The following is a 23,135-nucleotide window of genomic DNA, read 5'->3' on the forward strand; positions in this document are numbered from 1 at the left end:
TTTTTTTCCCTCTGTTTGTTTTTTATGTTTGTACACTCTGTCCCTTCCTGTCACACTCTGGATATCATTACCTAAATAGCTGCCTTGCAATGCTGCCATAACCTTTTGCTTTGCAAGCCTGAATATCCCCTCTTCAGAACCATCCACCCCTGTACATAATCTAAAATCCTCTCCATTTCCCTCGTTCCACGGTTTGCAAGAATACTGGTCACAGCTCCCACACTAGTCTTTAAGCCATGGATTCATCTCTCTCTCTCTCTCTCTATATATATATATGTCATATGCCAATTTGCATCAGGTTCAAGTCATTTTGAAAGTACCACTCAACTTAAAGGACAATATGCTCCCTTTGTATTGTGGTCTTATCATGTCACAACATTTTAATAGAAAAGAAATGATTGCAAACACAATTACATCAACATTTAATAAAATACTGAGAAGGCATGCTTACAGCAAGTGTCCACTGAGGTACAAGTCTGCCCCACATCTCTGGACGTACCACACAGAAGAATCTTTAATAGTGATATTGACAATGATGGGTCAGTGTGATATTGACAATGATGGGTCAGTGTGATATTGACTGTGACGGGTGAGTGTGATATCGACTGTAGTGGGCGAGTGTAATATTGACTCTAATGGGTGAGTGTGATATTGACTGTAATGAGTGAGTGTGATATTGACTCTAATGGGTGAGTGTGATATTGACTGTGACAGATCAGTGTGATATTGACTGTGGTGAGTGAGCGTGAAATTGACTGTAATGGGTGAGTGTGAAATTGACTGTAATGGGTGAGTGTGATATTGACTCTAATGAGTGAGTGTGATATTGACTGTTATGAGTTAGTATGATATTGACTGGCAAGTGTGTGATATTGACTGTGACGGGTGAGTGTGATATTGACTGTGACGGGTGAGTGTGATATTGACTGTGACGGGTGAGTGTGATATTGACTGTGACGGGTGAGTGGGATATTGACTGTGACGGGTGAGTGTGATATTGACTTTGGCGAGTGAGTGTGAAATTGACTGTAATGGGTGAGTGTAACATTGACTATCGTGAGTGAGTGTGATATTGACTGTAAAGGTTCATTGTGATGTCTTGTTTTGATGTGTTTGTAACATGCTCTGTGTTAATTCGGTGTAGTAACAGCAATTTCTAATCTCATACAGAAACATTGGATTTGAAAAATCACTGGAAAGATGATTGAAGAAAGCTGAACTTGGACGGGAAGCACCAGACTGTGAATAGCAGAATCCAGCAAGAAACAAAGTGGTTTTCTTTTTATCCTTTTATATATTATCTGTAATTCTTCACTGACTGCTGTTGTTAACCTCAAGCATAAAATCCGAGAGATGATTCATCTCAATATGTTATTTCAAGAGGAGGCACAGAGGCCACTTGAACCTGTGTCATTATTCAAATTCTCTTTGCTTCATGCCCTTTTCCAGTTTATCCTTGAGCTTCTTAAATGTGGGACGCTTCCCAGGATCGTATTCCCAGCAGGATTTCATCATGTTGTACACCGAGGTGGGACACTTATCTGGACATTCCATCCGATACCCTTTCTCCACTTTGTCCGACAAATCTGTCAGTGACTACAAAAAAAAACAGGAAGAGAGGTAACAATCGGCATTTCAGCAACAGTGTGCATCTGGGAAACCAGGCTCACAAAACACACTTTAAAGTCAAGATCACCACCAAGAGTTCAACGCTGTCATGGGATAGATTTACGCGTCAAGTGGATTGACAACGTAAGAATATTTGGGCCAGTAGAGCTAACGGACAAATTAAGAATTCTTGGGCCTTGGATCCCAAGATCATCGGGAGGCTCTCTCAACTCCCGTCCAAGAATTCCATCACAACCGATCTATTAAAGGTGTAAATGTGTAATAAGCGGCGAAATTCTCCGGTATCGGCGCGATGCTCGCCGACTGGCGCCCAAAACGGCGCAAATCAGTCGGGCATCGCGCCGCCCCAAAGGTGCGGAATGCTCCGCATCTTGGGGGGCCGAGCCCCAACCTTAAGGGGCTAGGCCCGCGCCGGACAAATTTCCGCCCCGCCAGCTGGCGGAAAAGGCCTTTGGTGCCCCACCAGCTGGCGCGGAAATGACATCTCCGGGCGGCGCATGCGCGGGAGCGTTAGCGGCCGCTGACGGCATTCCTGCGCATGCGTAGTGGAGGGAGTCTCTTCCGCCTCCGCCATGGTGGAGACCGTGGCAGAGGCGGAAGGGAAAGAGTGCCCCCACGGCACAGGCCCGCCCGCGGATCGGTGGGCCCCGATCGCGGGCCAGGCCACCGTGGGGGCACCCCCAGGGCCAGATTGCCCTGGACCCCCCCCAGGACCCCGGAGCCCGCCTGCGCCGCCTTGTCCCGCCGGTAAGGTAGGTGGTTTGATCTACGCCGGCGGGACAGGCATTTTAGCGGCGGGACTTCGGCCCATCCGGGCCGGAGAATCGCGGCGGGGGGGCCCGGCAACTGGCGCGGCGTGATTCCCGCCCCCGCCGAATATCCGGTGCCGGAGAATTCGGCAACCGGTGGGGGCGGGATTCACGCCAGCCCCCGGCGATTCTCCGACCCAGCGGGGGGTCGGAGAATCTCGCCCCCGATGCTTGAATAGGTCCATCAGTTTTTATGCACATCATTAGTAATAAATCAAATCCTGTTGCAATGTGCTGAACTTAAATTAAACTGCTTTTTATTTTGAGTACAAAGAACATAGAATCCCACAGAATCCCTATAGTGCAGAAGGAGACCATTTGGCTCATCAAAAGAGCACCCTATTTAGGCCAATCCCTCTCCTGTCAACCCCACCTAATCTTTGGACACTAAAGGGCAATTTATCATGGCCAATCCACCTAACCTGCACATCTTTGGACTGTGGGAGGAAACCGGAGCACCCGGAGGAAACCCACGCAGACACGAGGAGAATGTGCAAACTCCACACCTATAGTCACCAAAGGTCGGATTTGAACCCAGTAGCCTGGTGCTGAGAGGCGGCAGTGCTAACCACTGTGCCGCTCTACATACAGCAGAGAAACAGGCCTCTCAGCCTAACTACTCCATGACAGTCTTTATGCTTTAGTCAAGCCTCCTTCCATCCTTCCCCATCCAGCTCTATCAGCTTATTCCCTCACATACTTATCCGAATTCCCCTTAAATACAAAATAAAGCAAAATACTGCAGATGCTGGAATCTGAAACAAGAACAGAGAATGCTGAAAAAACACATCTGGTCTGACAGCATCTGTAGGGAGAGAAAACAAAGATAACACTGATGTGTGTTTGGCTCTAACTTTCTGATGAAGACCCAAATGGACACAAAACTTTAACTCGGTTTTCTCTCGCTACAGATGCTGCCAGAGCTGCTGAGCTTTTCCAGCGTTCTCTGTACCCCTTAAATACATCCGTATTCTTCCTCTCATTCTTCCACTCTGGGTAAACAAGCTTCTTCCGAATTCCCTATAGATTTCTTTGTGACTATCTTGTACTGATGGCATTGGCTCTTCCCACAAGTAGAAACTCTCTCTCTCTCTCTCTCTGCCCTAAAAAATCTTTCATAATTTTAAAGACCTCTAGTAGGAAAAAGATGCAGCCTGTTCATCATTTCCTGGTTGGTATAACCTCGCATTTCTAACCATCTGATAATAAATAATTTTTGCACCCTCTCTAGTGCCTCTACATCCTTTTTATAACATGGCAAGCAGAATCGCACACATTAATCTGAGGGTGCTCAATCTAAAGTTTGGTGCAAGTTTAGTATATCTTCCCTACTTTTCAATGTTAGTTGTCAAGAACCAAACCCCATTGTTTGGTTAGCTTTTGTTCATACCTTATTGACATGTGTCACTACTTTTAATGAGCAGGGTATTCGCACTCCTGGTATCATTTGTTCCTCTACCTCACTTAGATTCTTCTTCTCAATAAGCCATTTTGAGCAGGCGGCCTGACAGCAGGATTCACCCGGCCATGCATAAATTAGCATAGCGAGGGAGAGGGAATCGTTCCTGGGCACTGCTTCTAGCGCCAGCGCAGACCAGGAGTGATTCTACTCCAGCGGGAGAACTTAAGGCTGGATTCTCCAATTTTGAGGCGATGTCCGGAGGATCCGTGGCGTTTTACGTGGGAAAGGTTAGCGCCGCCCCAGCACCGATCCTCCGACCGGTGAAGGGCTAGCAGCCGCGACACGTAAAATGCCTGACCTCCATGAAATAGACAGCCGGAGAATTGATGGGTCCGTGGCCGTGCATGTGAATGGCGACGGCCTGCAGCGGTCGCACCGTGCAACATGGCGCCGGCCGCGCGTGGGCCCGACCTGCTAAACAGTGCCCCCCCGGGACACCACCTCCACCAGTCCCCCTAGCCCTCGTCGAAGCCCCCCTGGCCAGCAGCACAGCTCCCGCCCGACTGCAGCAACGCTGGTCACATTCCGTAGCAGCCACGCCGGGTTCCCAACCGCTGAGGCCACATGCCAACCACGCGGTCGGGAAATCGGCCCATCCGGGGAGGGCCTTCAGGTGATGTCCCGAGGCCATCCCAACAGTGTGCGGAAACGGAGTCCGGAAACGGGGAATCCCGCCCTTAATCTCCCAATGGAAGAATCCAGCCCAATTCTTCTTACTGAATGGGCTGGATTCTCCAGTTCCCCAGTCACAGGTCTCTCAGCGGCGTGCCATTCGCTGGTGGTGGGATTCACTCCTCCTGCCACTTGACAATGGGATTTTCTATTGAAACCACTCTACGCCACCGTGGGAAACCCACAGGCGGGGGTACGCTGTGGGCGGGAAAAGTGAATAATTTCCGGCCAATATCTCACAACCATCCATGTTGAAATTCATTTGAAATTCATTTGTGAAACACAAAAGAAAAAGACTGCCTGACTAGAAATTCTGCTATCGCCATCATCTATTATATCGCAGCAATAATGTACTAATTCCCCATTAAAGGCACAAACTAGCAAGGGAGAATACGCAGAGTTACTGTGAGAAGGTGGGAGAATGGCACTCGGTTGAGTTGCTCATTCAGCCAGCTGGCTCCAACTGCAGCCTTCTCTCAGTGATAACAGTCACCAATATATCAGCTCAGTGTAGCATGTCATGAAGATGATCATGATAATAATTTGTTTGTTATCAGATACTTACTTCAATTCCTCTAATTTAACAAGGGAACATTTTTCTGAGGGAGGAGCCAGTCACAATGCCTCTGGACATGTATTAATATGCACGGGGATGGGAGGAGCCAATCAGACTGCCTTCAATTTAAAAGGTTATATGAGAAGAAATGCTTTGGCGTGGCAGTCGGGCAGGACAGCCTCCTGAAAGCTCTGTCATTCCATCTGCATAACGCGTTAACCGCTGTTCGCAACTCTTGGAAGGAGCTCTTCCAATTTAGCAAGTAATTAAGTGTCACATGAGGATAAAGAGAGAGGGGATAATGGAGGATTATGGGCAGGAAGTTTTATTTCCACGGCAACGGTGTTGCCAAGGGCATCTCGAGACGAGGGTAGGCAGTGAGAGAGACAGCAAGGATCGAGCACATACAGTCCTGGTTTTTAACCGTTTAAGGGGTTGGTTTAGCTCAGTTGGCTGGACGGCTGGTTTTTGATGCAGAACGATGCCAACAGCGCGGGTTCAATTCCCGTATCGGCTGAGGTTATTCATGAAGGCCCCACCTTCACAACCTTGTCCCTCACCTGAGGTGTGGTGACCCTCAGGTTAAATCACCACCAGTCAGCTCTCCCCCTCACAGGGGAAATCAGCCTATGGTCATCAGGGGCGTCATTCTCCGACCCCCCGCCGGGTCGGAGAATGGCCGTTGGCCGCCGTGAATCCCGCCCCCGCCGAAGTCTCCGCTCCCGGAGATTGGGCGGGGGCGGGAATCCGGCCGCGCCGGTTGGCGGGACCCCCCGCTGGATTCTCCGGCCCGGATGGGCCGAAGTCCCGCCCAGGAATTGCCTGTCCCGCCGATGTAAATCAAAGCTGGTATTTACCGGCGGGACCAGGCGGCGTGGGCGGGCTCCGGGGTCCTGGGGGGGGCGCGGGGCGATCTGACCCCGGGGGGGTGCCCCCACGGTGGCCTGGCCCGCGATCGGGGCCCACCGATCCGCGGGCGGGCTTGTGCCGTGGGGGCACTCTTTCCCTTCCGCCTCCGCTACGGCCTCCACCATGGCGGAGGCAGACGAGACTCTCCCCACTGCGCATGCACGGGAAACTGACAGCGGCCGCTGACGCTCCCGCGCATGCGCTGGGAAACTGACAGCGGCCGCTGACGCTCCCGCGCATGCGCCGCATTTCCGCGCCAGCTGGCGGGGAAACAAACGCCATTTCCGCCAGCTGGCGGGGCGGAAATCCCTCCGACGTTGGCCTAGCCCCTCAATGTTGGGGCTAGGCCGCCAAAGATGCGGAGCCTTCCGAACCTTTGGGCCGGCGCGATGCCCGTCTGATTGGCGCCGGCTTTGGCGCCAGTCGGCGGACATCCCGCCGTTGGGGGAGAATTTCGCCCCTGGTCTTTAAGAGCTTCTGGGATCATCAGCAACATTGTCCATTTCAACACAGAGTACGTGATACAGGATGGGGGTGGCAGTGAGGGAATTGTGCATAAAAATGCCTTTTATTGAAGTGAATTAAAGTAAATTGGGCCCTTATCTGAAAAGGGAGAATGGGCAGAGTTAGGGTGAGCAGGTGGGAGACTGGCACTCGGTCCAGTTGCTCATTCAGCGAGCCGGTGCAAACACGATGGGCCAAATGGCCTCCTTCTGTGCTGTAACAAGCATGTGACAGTAATTTCTGTCTGCCTGATTTCTTTCTGGCTGAGGTGGAGAAGCAAACAGAGTGTAAATGATTAGAAATCCAGAACGAAAGAGAACTTGCAGGAACTGCGCAACAGGCCAGCCAGCATGTTAAGTCAAAAGGGAGATTGGAATATTGAATGGAGATCCTTTGGTAAAAGGGGGGGGGGGCTCGAAACGGGAACCTCCCTTCGACGATCCCAGTCCCCTATATACTTTTGGCTTACAAGGAGTTGAAGAAGGAATGCATTCTAGTTTTAAAAAAGGCAAGTTACAGACCCCTTAGATCAAATATCTTGCTCTGTAAAATCTGAAGTACAAGGACATTCGGGGTTAGAAAGAATCTCCTTCAAATAGAATGACCTGCTTGAGTGTTTCTAAAATGTGGACCAACCCCTAAGCCCTGATTTTAATTTGACCCAACCAGGAGGAATGGGGCAGGTTTGGGTTTAATACCTGGGGCCGGACTCTCCATTTGGGAAAATGGCGCAAAACGGGCAGTGATTCCCTGCTCCGGGGGCTAACAGCCAGGCAGCGTAGAACTCCCAGCTCTAGCTGTCGATACGTCCCGGAGCATTACCGGGTCTGTGTCTGCGCAAGCGCATGGCGGTGGCCTGCAGCGGGTGCACCATGCTTCATGGCGGACGCAGCAAAAATCTGCAAAAACGTCTGCAAAAATAGTCCCCCCTTCGGCCGGCTCGCGCGCCCCGTACCACCCCACCACAGTGTCCCCAGCTCCGAATAATGCCACCTACCCGCGGATCGGTTCTGCCCGACTGTGGCAGCACTGGACTGAGTCCGCAGCCCCCACACTGAGATCCCGACGGATGAGACCATGAGAGTCCCACGCTGTCGGGAACTCAGCCGGTCGGGGAAGGAGCATCGTGGGGCGCGCCTGAGGCAATGGCCTGAGGCCGTGGATGCGGCATGCTGTGTACTCCTAGAGTATGCCGCTTTTCAGGAGGCGGAGCATCGCAGCCCCCATTTCGTCATCATCGGGGATTCTCCGCCTCGTCGCCAAACGCAATTTCGGCGTCGGGGATCAGAGAATCCAGCTCCTGGTTTGAATTCCATTCCATAGAATCACTATTTCACAGAATTTACAGTGCAGAAGGAGACCATTTGGCCCAATACGTCTGCACTGGCCCTTGGAAAGAGCACCCTACTTAAACCCATGCCTCCACCCTATCCCCGTAATCCAGGCATTGTCAAACTCGGGGACGCGACCGCAGGTGGGTCGCGGGCGGGTGTCGGGAGGGTCGCGGAGCCGTCCGTCGCGGCGCTCCTGATCGCGCAAATCCATGCGCAACAGCCGACTTTTAACTATGCCGGCTGCAAGCGGCCTCCAAAAAGGGCGCGACCGTATAAAAAATATTCAGCCGCACTGCGCATGCGTGCCCGATGATCAGTGCGCATGCGCAAAACTAGGCACATGCGCACCGATGATTGGGCATGCATGCACAATGCAGCTGCATTTTTTTTATACGGCCGCAGCCTTTTTTTTTTACAAGTTTGGGGGGCCAAAGGGACGAAAGCGACAAAGGGACCATTGGGGCCAAAGGGAACCAGAACCATTTCCTCCATTTTTGTCAGCAACTAACAAGGTAAGAGAAAATGGTGGGTCACGCAGGTCAGCCGGCATGGGCTGCGAAGGTCGGCCGGCGTGGGTCGGGAAGGGTGGCCGGTTGGTAAAAATGTGTCGCCGGAAAAAAAGTTTGAAAAACACTGGCGTAATCCAATAACCCCACCGAACATTTTGTTAATTAAGGGACAATTTAGCATGACCAATCCACCTAACCTGCACATCTTTGGAATCATAGAATTTCCACTGTGCAGAAGAAGGACATTCGGCCCATCGAGTCTGCACCAACCCTTGGAAAGAGCACCTACCTAGGCCCACGTCCTCACTCTATGCCCGTAACCCAGTAACCTCACCTAGCACACTAAGGGACAATTTATCATGGCCAATCAGCGTAACCTGCACATCTTTGGAGGAAACCGGAGAACCTGGAGGAAACCCACGCAGACATGGGGAGAAAGTGCAAACTCCACACAGACAGTCACCCGAGGTTGGAATTGAACCCGGGTCCCTGGTGCTGTGAGGCAACAGAGACAACAGTGCTAACCACTGTGCCACCATGCCACTCATTGACTTTGAAGTCAATGCAGCGTTAAAACAGGACCAGGTGTAAAATGGGACGGTAAATATCCCCAAGTCGATAAAGGCAATTTAAAAGAATGCCGGAAATACTCAGCAGGTCAGGCAGCAACTGCGGAAAGAGAAATGCAGAGTTCATGTCAGAACCCAAGAGTTAAGTTTGTTTCTCTCTCCGTAGATGCTGCCTTGTCTGCTGAGTATATTTCCAGTTGTCTGTTTCTGTCCCCGCCCCCAGTATTTTATATTTGGATTGATATTTATTTCACTGTCAATTCTCTTCCAGAAATGCCCAACTTGAAGAAATTCTGCTCTTGTCTCCAAAGCGTAAACTGAGTATTTGGCCTGAATGCTCCAGTTGCATCAAACTGGTTAGGTTACAATCAAGATTATTTTCTGGGGTTTCGAATATTCACGGGCAAGATTATCTGGCCCCCTAGCCGCATGTTTCTCGGCGGCAGGAGGCGGTGCACCGTTCGCTGGCGGTGGGATTCTCTGTTCCCGCGCACTGGCGGTGGGATTCTCTGTTCCCGCGCACTGGCGGTGGGATTCTCTGTTCCCGCGCACTGTCAATGGGATTTTCCACTGAAGTCACCCCAAGCCGCCGGGAAACCCGTGGGCAGGGGTGCACTGCCGGCAGGAATAGAGGATCCATCCTCCAGCGAACAGCCGGTGAATTATGGCCCACCCATTGGTCCTCCTTTGTCCCTGTGCTTTTGTTGCTTAAGTTGAAATTGGATTTCCAACAGTGGCTCATACTTCCGCTCCATCCCATCACTGCAGCACGGTAGCATAGTGGTTAACACTATGGCTTCACTGCGCCAGGGTCCCAGGTTCGATTCCTGCTGGGGTCACTCTATGCGGAGTCTGCACGGTTCTCCCCATGTCTGCGTGGGTTTCCTCCGGGTGCTCCGGTTTCCTCCCACAGTCCAAAGATGTGCAGGTTAGGTGAATTGGCCATGCCAAATTGCCCTTAGGTTAGATGGGGTTGCAGGGTTACGGGGATAGGGTGGAGGTGTAGGGTTAAGTAGGGTGCTCTTTCCAAGAGCCGGTGCAGACTCGATGGGCTGAATGGCTTCCTTCTGCACTGTAAATTCTATGATTCTCTGACTCTATGAATGCATGTTCTGCCCCTGTACCAGCCCCAAATCCTTATCTGTTCCCTGCCCAGCCCATATATGCCAGGATATAGCTGGGATTCCCATTCCTGCTTACCACCCAGGACATCTGATCAAAGGAGATGGTGACGTAATGGTAATGTCATTGAACTAGTAATCCAGAGGCCCAAGCTAATTCTCTGAGGATATGGATTCTAATCCCAACGTGCCAATTTTCCGAATTTATTAATAAAATTCTGGGATTAAAAATTAGCTGCAGTAATGAAGACCACAAAACTAGCATTGATTGTCGTAAAAGAAAACCCATCTGGCTCACTAATACTTGTTTAAGGAAGGAAATCTGCCATCCTTACCAGGTCTGGCCTACATGAGACTCCAGACTCAAAGCAATGTGATTGGCTCTTAACTACACAGGGCCAACAGCAGACCACCCAGTTCAAGGGCAATTAGGAATGAGCAATAACTGCTGGCCCTGCAAATGATGTCCCTACCCCATGAAAGAATATTACAAAGAAACATGACTGTGATGTCTGCTCCAGCTGAATAGTCTGCCACTGTACTACTCCTCACTGCTTCGATCCATGTGTGAAGAATTGCACTTAGGCAGCAATCTGGTCTGACCACCTGATCACCCAGGGAAAGGGAACAGGCTCCGGTACCTGCAATTACGAGACTTCCTCCACAAGGAGGCAGACATTCCCTCAGCTACCCAGACACACCCTACTGGACAGACTGTTAGAGCAGGATGAATTAGTGGACGGTAAATGCACAGACATATATGGTCAGCTGTTAGAGAAGAATAAAGACCACACTAGACGAGACAAGAGAAAGATGGGAGGAGGAACTGGGTGCATCTGACCAAGACATGCATGAGCGGGTTCTTCCCAAAGGTGGAAGACAAGTTCGAATGATGTTAGGGGGATCCGGCCTGCCACTCCCATATGTTCTGGTCCTGTCCCAAATGGAGCGGGTTCTGGACCACCATTCTCGAGGTCATGTCCAAAGTTGTGGGGGTGAGGGTGGAGCCATGCCCTTTAGTTGTGGTCTTCGGGGTGTCAGACCAGACCAAACTCTTTGTTGGGAGGGATGTCGACCCCCACGTGTTCACCTCCCTGATTGCCTGGCGGTGACTCTCGCTCGGACGGAGGTTGGCAGCGCCCGGCTGCAGACTGGCTGTCCAACCTAGCGCAATTCCTGAGGCTTGAAAAAATAAAATTTGCCATCAGGAGGACGGAGGAAGAGTTCTACTGGAAGCAGTTCACCAACATCATCCAAGATCTGTTCGTGACCAGCAGCTAAGGGGGAAGGGGCGGCAGCACCCTTAACTCAGGGAAAGCAAACTTTTTGCACTACACCAGGGTTGCGGGTGCCCACAAGCAGCACTATAGCAACAGGGCCCTAAAACAGGGCAAAGCCTTACCACCTTTGGTTTGCCTCGGCCTGTGGGGCTGTACGCTGGCACCCCCCCCCCTCCCCCCCCCTCTCAAGTTACAACAGAGTATTTTTAGGCTATAGTTTTTAACTACATCTGTCACAATTGTGAAAAAGTATCAGATTGTTACCATGGCCATCACAAATATACATTCGAATAACATTTCTCGAATGTCCAGTTCAAAGATGTATTTTATTTAGATCAGTTATTTTGGTATATGCAATTTTGTTCTTGGATTGTGTGTTTGATATGTTTGTTGGTTATAAATGAAAATTTTCATTAAAAATATATATATATTTAAAATTTTCAACCTGTTCCAAATTTACAATGTTGGTTTTGACTTTACGATGCCATGCCAGCCCATCTTTTACACTTTTAGAAGTATGATTTATAAATTTGATATGCTTTGAATGAGTCCTGGAAAGTTGGGGAACCTCCTGCCGAAACGCTAGGTCCCCTGCACCATTCATCCTCCAGGTCATAACTCCAGACTGGAAGGTTGCCATGGAGAGCGGTCGCTACGGCCCACCGGCAGCGCGCTGCCCGGCCGAGCTAGGGCCCAGAAACCGGAAAACCGTTATTTGAAAACCAGAGGAAACGGGGCTGAGAACAGTCGCTGTGGAGCGTTGGCAGAGGTTTGAATGCATCGGGACCAACGTCTAAAACCCGCGAGAAAGGAATTCGCAATTTGCCGCTAATAATTCTGCCTGGTCCCGCTGACGGTCCCCTTTTAACATTGTTCCAATGGGGAAATTGGTTCCGATTTACGACGCAGTTTCCAGCAACCAATTGCGCCATAAGTCTGAGGGCTGCCTGTACCTGATTGAAGATTAGACTTTGCACAGAGGTTTGCGAATGAACGAAAGCTTGTTTGGTCCTGAGAATGTAACAATTAATTGCAGGGAAAAAGTCGAGAGGGACTGGGATTGACCAGCAGGACATGATGAGCCTGAGGTTTTGTCATATCCCAGGCAGCCTGCATTCCGAGGACTTGATAGTAATTTTAGAGAGAACCAAATTCTGCATAACAATAGACAAAATCTGAAGAGTGATTGACAGGTTGTAACCACTCACCAACTTAGGGTAGGGAGCTCGGCCGTACGAAAACAGCTCCCACATAAGAATTCCGTAACTCCAGACATCCGATTTAGTGGAGAATTTCTGTCAGAAGGAATGAGGAAACTTGTTATAGACGCTCCCGTCTGGACAATTACATGTGTAATAAGCTTAACACATTGGCAGAAAATATACCAGTGGGCTCTTCATTTTCTCTCTCTCACTCAATGGGATGGTGACAGACTGCCATTTAAGTAGCAAGGCCTGCGGGGTTTAAGTGGCCACTTCAATCAGAGGATGGGATAGAGTTACCGGAGTCCCTGATAGCTGTCACACCAATGGCTCTGCGTCAACCCAAATCAATCCTGTCAACACACAATAGTTCAATCGAGCGCTTTTCAGAAAGAATAAGAGAGGGGCACAGGGGAAGAGTTAGAATATCTCGTGTCTGACTGTAATTTAGAGGAAATCCAAGATTAAGGCAGTTGAAAGGGTTCTGGCAGGTTTGAAGAGATTGAGGTATAATGAGTGTAAATTTAAGTGTCAGTATTGTGTCCCCCAGCTGCTGGGCTCACCTGGAGAGCAATTCCCAGTGGCAGTTTCCAATGCTCTTACAGCCGTTAAACAAGTTCCTCCACTTCGGTCTAAGTTGTAACTCAGTGATTCTATGATCCTAGAATGACAATTGGCTCCGGTTTTCTCCTGAAGGCACTGATGTGTGCTGTGGTAGGTAGACTTCCTTGGGGCTGGCTACCTGTTTGCATCTTGCCCAACTGGGTTGGAAAGTGTCTCGATGTACATGTGTATCCACATGTGTGTGTGTCCATGAGTGTGCGAGCACGGGTGTGCATATGACTATGACGTTCAAACTAGGCAGTAATGCTTCCCATTGGCCCAATATTCTGCTAACTTTGCAGGTGTAGAATAGTGAGTGGAGTGAGATACCAGAGAGAGGTCAGTGTCAAGGAATGGTGCCCCCCCCCCCCCCCCCACCCAAGAGGGGACCCAAGAGATATTATTTTTCATAGGATGTGGACATCATTGGCAAGGCCAGTATTTATTACCACCCTTAATTGACCCTGAACTGTGTAAGGGCAGCTGTATTTCTTCAATGTCTTGTCTCTGTGAGAGGCTGTATTGAACTGCCTTAAGATGTCTGCCTCCAGAAGCAGCCTCATGGCCCAGTCACATAACTACAGAAAGCCAGATGCGACAATCAGACTGGTTACATTTCAAAAGATACAAACAAACCAAGTTGCTGTGGATCTGGAGGCCTATATAAGCCAGATAGGCTTTTACAACATGTGATAATAGCTTCCTGGTCACCATTAGTGAGACTAGCTTTAAATTCCAGTTTTATTCGTTTTAATTAAATTCATATTCTATCCACCAGCCGTGGTAGGATTTGAACACTTATCTCCAGAGCATTAGTCTGGGCGTTTGGATTTCTAGTCCAGTGACATTACCACCATGCCACTGTCGAAGTGAGAAAACTCCTTTACTGGCAAGGTGACAGCTATCAGTCCTGTTATGAGGTTATGTAATGGGTACGTTCACTGTTCAATCTGCACTCAGAATGAGAACTGGCTCTCCCGCTCTTACATGGTGTTTCAATGCCTCCGGTGCTGTCCACTTCACTGGAAGCTTTGCCTGGTCCCGGGCGCTAGACACCCCTTTAGCCAGCCCAAAGTCGCTCACTTTGGCAATACTGTCATCTGCGATCAGAATGTTCCGGGCTGCCAAGTCTCGATGAACAAGCTTTTTCGATTCCAGGTACTCCATTCCCTCACAGATATCACTATAATAACAAAGAGCAGCGGGAAAGAAAACACAAATTTCAATGAGTGAGAGGAGAAAGGGGCATGTGAGCCACTGTGAGAGGAATCCTTGTGGTGCCACTGATTAAAAGCACTCCTGGTATGGTTCAGAATTGGGGGAGACAGAAGGCTAGTTTGTCTTTCTGGTGCCTACTTTATGAGTCGACTTTGGCCAGAACTGAGTTAGGCGCGCCACAATTGGACTCAGTGCCCCTAGTTTAAGAAAGGAGACTGGGAGATGGAAATGGGGTAGGAGTGAGTCAGGGTTCTCCCGTTTTTAGACTGCTATTTGTGGGCGTGGCTTTGATAGCTGAGATGTAGGAGGCAGGAAAGAGGCAGAATGCAGTTGTGATCACCTCGTGGTTGACTAACCAGCTCACTGTCCAGACTCCCACAAATGGACCCTTTCTAAGTTATGGAAGGTGGGAGATGCAGCATTTCCAGAATTAGAAAGTTTAAGGTTCAAGTCCTGCCCCAAAGATGGAAGCACATGATCCAGGCTGACACTCCTGTGGTGTGGAATGCAATGCCTCCCATTTGGCAGCGGGGCAGGCATTCAATCAGGTGGGAGGGTAGCAGGTGTGGGCCCAATTAAGTCCATGGTGGAAAGGCCCATGGAGAGTATTCCTCTTTCAGAAAGGCAGGTTCTTGCCAATTATTCATTAAACCATGTTAGATGGTCTAGATTTTAAACAAAGCGCAGGCCCCAAATCTACCTCAGCCAGGACAGGGATTGAGCTCCGTGCTTTAATCTGATCCATACGCACATGCTAGCTGTCTAACCAACTGAGCTAACTGAGGCTCCTGTGTAGAGCATTCCTGTACCACCGCCAGCTGAGGCCATTAAGTGGACGAATAATACCACTTTAGGGACTCATCCCACTGTTGCTTGGTCAATGGTAAAATAATTTAGGCCAGGCCTGTTCAACGTGTGTGCCATAGGCCGGATGTGATCCCTGGAGGCAGTTTATAAAATGTCAGCAAATGGAGGAGAAGATTCTGAAGGAAACTGCTCCCCCAATCACAGTCCACTCCACTACGGCATTAGCTGCTGATTGGCTCACTCGAGAGCTTGTCAGCATCAAATGTGGGAGAGAAACAATCTCTGATTGGAGGAGGAACTACATTGGCGGCAACATGTGTGCTCTGGAAAAAATATATTGGCAGGGGGAGGGAGAGAGAGAGAGGTTAGAGAGAAAGTCTGCTCGGCTGGACTGGGCTAGGGAGGAGGCTGGTGAGGGCAGATAGGGGAGGGGGTAGTGAGGGTTAAGAGACTTGCTGCCCAAGGGTGTGGAAGAAAGAGAGAAGGGAGAAGAGAGAGAGAGGGAGGCAGAGTGAGCGAGGTGAGGAGCACAGAGTGTGAAGCAGGGATTTTCCACAGACAATTGGCAGGTCCGGCAAATTTTATGCCCTGCCAATGACTATTACTGCTGTGAGCTGGACTGGAAAATCCTGCCCTCAGAGACAGTGTTTGTGAGTGAGTGTGGGGGAGAGAGAAAGAGAGAGTGCGTGTGGGAGTGCATGCGTGTCTGGCTCACTCACAGCCTCAGGATTCCCACACCCCTTAGCCCCACACACCAACTCAAAATCACAGTGAGGGTGTGTGAATAAGCATCAAGAGATTGGGAGTGACCCAGACAAACAGACCCTGTCCCTCTCACACTGCAATGGTGATCTTTATTAATTGCCCCTTTTAATTATCAATTTATTGCTTTGTGTGGTGAATGTATTACTGCTACCATTCACCAATGTATTACATTACATTACATTATGTTGGTGCCCTTGTGGGCTGCGCCTATGGCTCCGCCCCCTCAGGGGAGGTATATAGATCTGCAGCCTGTAGGCGGCACTCAGTACAGAGCAATCGCAGGCAAGCACAGTTCTAGCTGATTAAAACCACTGTTCACTTTAACTCTCCGTCTCGTGTGAATTGATGGTTGCATCAATTTAATCAGCTACAATATCGCTATGGAAGCAGCCCTCAAACCTGATCGACTGGAACTCGACCCTCAGGCAGCAGGGGCCAAAGGAATTTTTTCGCATTGGCTCCGCTGTTTTGAGGCCTACCTCGCCACCTGCTCCTCGCCCACCATCACTGAGGAACAGAAACTGAGTATCCTCTACGCCCGGGTGAGCCACAGAATCTCCATGCAGATCGAGGAAGCGACCACGTACGCAGACGCGGTCGCGATCCTGAAAAGGCAGTACGTGAGGCTGGTGAACGAAGTGTTCACGCGGCATCTCCTCACCACTCGTCGTCAATGCCCCGGGGAATCGCTGGAGGAATACCTATGCGACCTGAAGGTACTCGCTCGAAACTGCAATTATAAGGACGTCATGGCCTCGCAGCATATGGAACTCGCCATCCGGGACACCTCTGTGGCTGGAGTCAGATCCAACTACGTCAGACAGCGCTTGCTCAAAAAGAGCGCCCTCGACCTAGAAGAGACGGTAAAACTATCCACCTCCTTAGAAGTAGCGTTTCAGAGCCTCAAAGCTTTGCCCTCCGACCACGTGATCCCTTTGTGGACACCCGAACAGAAGGTGGCCCAGACCTGTGCCGCGCAGCTGCCCGCCCAATCTGGGGGGCTGCCCTGCTATTTCTGCGGCCAGAACCAGCACCTCAGGCAGCATTGCCTGGCTCGGAACGCGACCTGTAGCGACTGTGGCAAGAAAGGACACTTTGCCAAAGTCTGCCTGGCCACATCCAAATCTTCTAAATCACAGGCCCGACTTTCAGACTCACAGGCCCGCAGGCCCCGCACCATGGTTGCGTGCCTGCCGGTACCACCCCCTTCGGACGCGTCATCAGCCTCGTGCTGTCCATGGGGGCAGCCATCTTTAACCCTACCCAACACGTGCGACCCACGGGGGCCGCCATCTTCAACGCCGCCCGACAGGTGCCACCAACGGGGGCAGCCATCTTAGGACCACCCCACAACCTCCGACCACGCTGGTTACACGCAGCTCGGCGCTGTCACCTTCGACCAGTCACAGCCCAAGCACCTCAGGAACTCGATGATGACCGTCCTGCCTGTTTGACTCTGGGAGCACGGAGAGCTTTGTACATCCAGACACAGCAAGGCGCTGTTCTCTCCAAATTTCCCCTGCATTCCAAACAATCTCCCTCGCTTCCGGATCACATTCAGTGCAGATCCGGGGGTACTGTGTCGCGAACCTCACGATACAGGGCGTCGAGTATGCCAATTTCAAACTTCTTATCAAAGCCACCATCTTCCCCCGCCAACTGAGCCCCGCCAGGCCTTCAGCCGCATCAAGGCAGATATTACCAAAGCCGCGATGCGCGCGGTGGACGAGTCCACCCCCTTCCAGGTGGAGAGCGACGCGTCAGAGGTCGCCCTCGCCGCTACCCTCAATCAGGCAGGCAGGCCTGTAGCCTTTTTTTCCCGTACCTTCAACGCCTGTGAGATTCAACACTCCTCAGTCGAAAAAGAAGCTCAAGCCATTGTGGAAGCTGTGCGGCATTGGAGGCACTACCTGGCTGGTAGGAGGTTCACCCTTGTCACCGACAACGGTCGTTAGCCTTCATGTTCAACAATACACAGCAGGGCAAGATCAAGAATTATAAAATCTTGAGGTGGAGGATCGAACTCTCCACCTATAACTACGATATTGTATATCACCCAGGGAAGCTCAACGAGCCCCCAGATGCCCTGTCCCGTGGCACATACGCCAGCATGCAAGATGACCGACTCCGGGCCATCCACAATGACCTCTGTCACCTGGGGATCACCCGGCTTCTCCACTTCATCAAGGCCCGCAACCTGCCCTACTCCACCGAGGAGGTCAGGGCCATGACCAGGGACTGCCAAATCTGCGCGGAGTGTAAGCCGCACTTCTATCGACCAGATAAGGCCCACCTGGTGAAGGCATCCCGCCCCTTTGAGCGCCTCAGTATCGACTTCAAAGGGCCCCTCCCCTCCACTGACCGCAACGTGTATTTTCTTAACGTCGTTGCCAAGTACTCCCGTTTCCCCTTTGCAATCCCATGCCCCGACATGACCACGGCCACTGTCATTAAGGCCCTACATAGTATCTTCACCCTGTTCCTTTCCACACTTACCTCCACAATGACCGGGGCTCCTCGTTTATGAACGACGAACTGCGTCAGTACCTGCTCGGTAAGGGCATCGCCTCGAGCAGGACTACCAGTTACAACCCCCGGGGAAACGGACAGGTGGAGAGGGAGAACGCGACGGTATGGAAGGCCGTCCTCCTGGCCCTACAGTCTAGGAGTCTCCCAGTTTCCCGCTGGCAGGAGATCCTCCCTGACGTGCTCCACTCCATTAGGTCACTCCTTTGCACAGCCACGAATGAGGCCCCTCATGACCGCCTATTTGTTTCCCCCAGGAAATCCACCTCCGGGGTCTCGCTTCCGTCCTGGCTGACGACACCGGGGCCTGTCCTCCTCCGAAAGCACGTGAGGAGCCATAAGTCCGACCCTCTGGTCGAGAGGGTCCAGCTCCTTCACGCCAACCCCCAGTATGCCTACGTGGCGCACCACGACGGCCGACAAGATACAGTCTCCCTCCGGGACCTGGCACCCGCCGGTTCCCCTGCGACCATCACTTACCCCCCCACCCTACACCGAACACCGCCCCTGACCCTACATGGCCTACACCCCCGCACCCCCCATCGCCGATCTACAGGGATGAAGCTCCAGAAGACACGCTCCCAGAGTCAACACCCGTGCCCGCAGCGACGAGTTCAACACCCCTGCCCGCAGCGACGAGTTCAACACCCGTGCCCGCAGTGACGAGTTCAACACCCGTGCCCGCAGCGAAACCAGAGCTCAGGTGATCGCAGCGAACAATCAAGGTGCCGGACAGACTCAACCTGTGAGCCCACTTCACCCTCACTGGACTTCAATTTTTAATAGGGGGTGAATGTGGTGAATGTATTACTTGCTTTATTCTCATGAGCGAGTTGTTCCTTTCCTCCACACCTCAGCTTTATTTTTAAATTCATGTTTAATGCTGTGCCATACCTTATCAGCACCTTGGGTGAGGAGAAAATAGAAATGTGTCTCAATCTCAGGTGAAAAAAGTTGGAAAAGCCTGATTTAGGCCTTCCTTAGCAACCCCATCACCCATACCTTTTGTCAGGCATACTTCAGCACAGGTCACGTGACCCCATTAATTTGACCATAAATTAATAGCGCCAAAACATAACAAAGTTATAAATCTCACAATTAGAACTATGTCCCTCTGATTTGGGCTGTTCCTAGCTGTTTAATTTCAGTTCCTCTGTTTCGCATTGCTTAATTTCAAAGCACTTTTCCTGGGGTAACCATTTTCTTTCAAATTTACAGGAAAGATATTCTGGTATAATCTGGGTGGGATGATGTTACTCTCTGCTCTGGTATCAAGCTTCAGATTTATGGGTGTGTTTATTTCTCACCCTCTTCCTGATCTGAATGGTTGTGTGATTTTCTTTTCTCTGGGACCCGTCACTTCCAGCAATTGCATGCAGCTGTATGATTCTTATCTGTCTTGTGTTCTCAAACTCATTGCCATCTTCCAGAGTATGGATGTTTCGGTTTCCTTTCCTTCTCATTCTCCTTACTTCTCTGTCTTTAATAACTCATTTAGCATCTTCTTTCTTCCACAAGTTCTGCAGATTGATCTATGTGGGACATTTCCTTCCGTTTGTGGACTCTGGATTAGTCCACATCTCCTGCACGCCTTTCTCTCTGTCTGGTGTGCATTCAGTGGTATTATAGGTATTACGGTACCTGATAGGCTAAAGCACCATTGGTGGAAACTGTATGCTTTCTATTGGTTAGAGTGTATGATAGCTCCGCCCTGGTAGGCGGGGTACAACACCCCGTGCCGCCCCGGTAGCCCTGATTCTGTAGCTGAGCTGCTGGGGGAAGCATCTAGCTTATTAAAGCCTTCAGTTGGACTACAACCTCGCTTTAGTGGTCATTGATTGTGCATCAATTTAATAAGCTAGTTTTTTTTAAGAAGAAAGGATGGAGCTCCGAATCAAGCCGGAGTGTCTGCAACGCGGCGAACTCAGCGGTAATCTTTAAGCACTGGCTGGCATGCTTTAAAGGGTATCGTGAGACGGCTGAAAACACACCCACGGGAGAGCAGAAACTGCACGTCCTGCACTCAAGGGTGAGCCTGGAGATTTACACCCTCATCGAGGAAGCGGAAGACTTCGATGCAGCAATAGAGCTGCTAAAAGGACACTATATTCGCCCGGTAAACCAGGTCTATGCCCGGCATCTGCTTGCAACAAGACGGCAAACCCCTGGGGAATCGCTGGAGGAATTCTACCGTGCACTCCTGGTGTTGGGCAGAAGCTGCGGCTGCCCGCAAGTTTCGGCGAGCGAACACACGGAACTCTTAGTCCGGAACACTTTTGTGGCAGGTATGCTATCGTCACAAATCCGCCAGCGCCTGTTAGAAAAGGACGCCCTGGGTCTCAGAGAGGCACGGGCCCTTGCAGGCTCTCTGGATGTGGCCTCCAGGAACGCCCGCGCTTACGTTCCCGACCGCGTGGCAGCCCCCTGGGCAGCGTGAAACCTCTCCGCAGCCGATTCCGAGACATCCCCCATTCCCCCACAAGCTTGTGCTGCAAGGCTGCCTGGCAACCCTGAGGGGTCCCGCTGCTACTTTTGCAGGCAGGCCAAGCACCCCCGCCAGCGCTGCCCGGCCCGCGCATCCACCTGCAAGGGATGCGGCAAAAAGGGCCATTTCGTGGGGGTATGCCGGGCCCGGGCGGTTGCCGCGGTCTCCTGCGGCGAATGCGGACCACAACCACAAACTTCTCTACGGGCCCTGCGCGGCCAGCGGTCGCCGCCACTTCCATATCCCAGGGCCACGTGCGGACCCCGGGCGCCGCCATCTTTTTCCGCGGACGCCACGTTGGAGGGATGGGCGCCGCCATTTTGTGCACCCCCAGCCATGTGCGACCAATGGGAGATGTCATCTTGGATGAACCCCCAGGACCCCAGCTCAGCTGACCACACACTGCCCGAACAGAACTCTCAACCGCTGCGACTAGCCTCGGTGACTCTGGATCAGTCTCGGCCTCAAACGCTCTCAACCGCTACGACGACCGTATTCATCAACGGGCACGAGACGTCCTACCTAATCGACTCTGGGAGCACGGAGAGCTTCATACACCCCGACACGGTAAGGCGCAGTTCTCTCCTCATCCCCGTTAATCAAAAAATCTCCCTGGCCTCCGGTTCACACTCAGTGGAGATAAAGAGTTTTGTGTAGCAAACCTCACAGTCCAGGGAAGGGAGTTCAAAAACTTACGTCTCTACGTCCTTCCCCACCTCTGCGCGGCTACACTCCTGGGTTTAGACTTCCGGTATAACTTTCAAAGTCTGACCTTCCAATTCGGCGGCCCTATATCCCCCCTTACTGTCCAATTTCTGCCTGTATGTCCTGCCGCACCTCTGCACGGCTACCCACCTGGGGCTGGACTTCCAATGCCATTTGCAAAGCCTGACCTTTAAACTCGGCGGCCCTATACCTCCCCTTACTGTCTGCGGCCTCGCGACCCTTAAGGTCGACCCGCCTTCCCTGTTTGTGAACCTCACCCCGGATTGCAAACCCGTCGCCACCAGGAGCAGGCGGTACAGTGCCCATGACCGGACCTTCATCAGGTCAGAGGTCCAAAGGCTGCTGGGGGAAGGGGTCATCGAAGCCAGCAACAGTCCCTGGAGAGCTCAAGTAGTGGTTGTAAAGACCGGGGAGAAGCATAGGATGGTCATCGACTACAGTCAGACCATCAACAGGTTTATGCAGCTGGACACGTACCCTCTCCCCCGCATATCCGACCTGGTAAACAGGATCGCGCATTTCAGGCCTTCTCCACGGTGGATCTCAAGTCCGCCCACCACCATCCGTACTAGTGACCGCAAATACACTGCCTTTGAAGTAGATGGGCAGCTCTATCACTTTTTAAGGGTTCCCTTCGGTGTCACCCACGGGGTCTCGGTCTTCCAGCGCGAGATGGACTGAATGGTTGACCGGTACGGTTTACGGGCAACATTCCCATATCTCGATAATGTCACCATCTGCGGCCACGACCAGCAGGACCACAACACCAACCTCCGAAAATTTCTCCAGACCGCTAAAATCCTTAACCTTACATACAACAAGGATAAATGCGTGTTTAGCACCGACCGTCTAGCCATCCTCGGCTATGTAGTGCGAAATGGAGTTATAGGCCCCGACCCTGAACGCATGCGCCCCCTTATGGAGTTCCCCCTCCCTCACTGTTCCAAGGCCCTGAAACACTGCCTAGGGTTTCTTAGCTACTACGCTCAATGGGTCCCCAACTACGCGGACAAGGCCCGTCCCTTGATCCAATCCACAGTTTTTCCCCTGTCGATAGAGGCCCGCCAGGCCTTCAGCCGCATCAAAGGAGACATTGCAAAGGCCACGATGCACGCCATCGACGAGTCCCTCCCTTCCAGGTCGAGAGCGATGCGACCGACGTAGCTCTGGCGGCCACCCTCAACCAAACAGGCAGACCCTTGGCCGTCTTCTCCCGTACCCTCCATGCTTCTGAAATCCGCCACTCCTCAGTCGAAAAGGAGGCCCAGGCCATAGTAGAAGCTGTGCGACATTGGAGGCATTAATTGGCCGGCAGGAGATTCACTCTCCTCACTGACCAACGGTCGGTGGCTTTCTTTAATGCACAGCGGGGCAAGATAAAAAACGACAAGATCTTGCGGTGGAGGATCGAACTCTCCACCTACAACTACGAGATCTTGTATTGTCCCG

The 23,135-nt window shown here is 51.5% G+C and overlaps 1 protein-coding gene across 3 annotated transcripts in view; it reads right to left on the reverse strand.

Annotated features, from left to right (window-relative positions):
* Positions 1-405: 405 nt before the first annotated feature.
* Positions 406-23,135, reverse strand: part of matk (megakaryocyte-associated tyrosine kinase) — a 160,820-nt gene continuing 138,090 nt past the window's right edge. For all 3 annotated transcript variants that reach the window (XM_072482704.1, XM_072482705.1, XM_072482702.1), the window contains 3 exons: positions 14,147-14,342; positions 12,563-12,649; positions 406-1,596 (listed from right to left, as the gene is read on the reverse strand). In XM_072482704.1, coding sequence (XP_072338805.1) covers positions 1,414-1,596; positions 12,563-12,649; positions 14,147-14,342 — 466 coding nt within the window. In that variant the 3' untranslated portion in view covers positions 406-1,413. The remainder of the gene's footprint in view (positions 1,597-12,562; positions 12,650-14,146; positions 14,343-23,135) is intronic.

The sequence above is a fragment of the Scyliorhinus torazame genome, chromosome 18 (genome assembly GCF_047496885.1).
Source record: "Scyliorhinus torazame isolate Kashiwa2021f chromosome 18, sScyTor2.1, whole genome shotgun sequence".
NCBI lineage: Eukaryota > Metazoa > Chordata > Chondrichthyes > Carcharhiniformes > Scyliorhinidae > Scyliorhinus > Scyliorhinus torazame.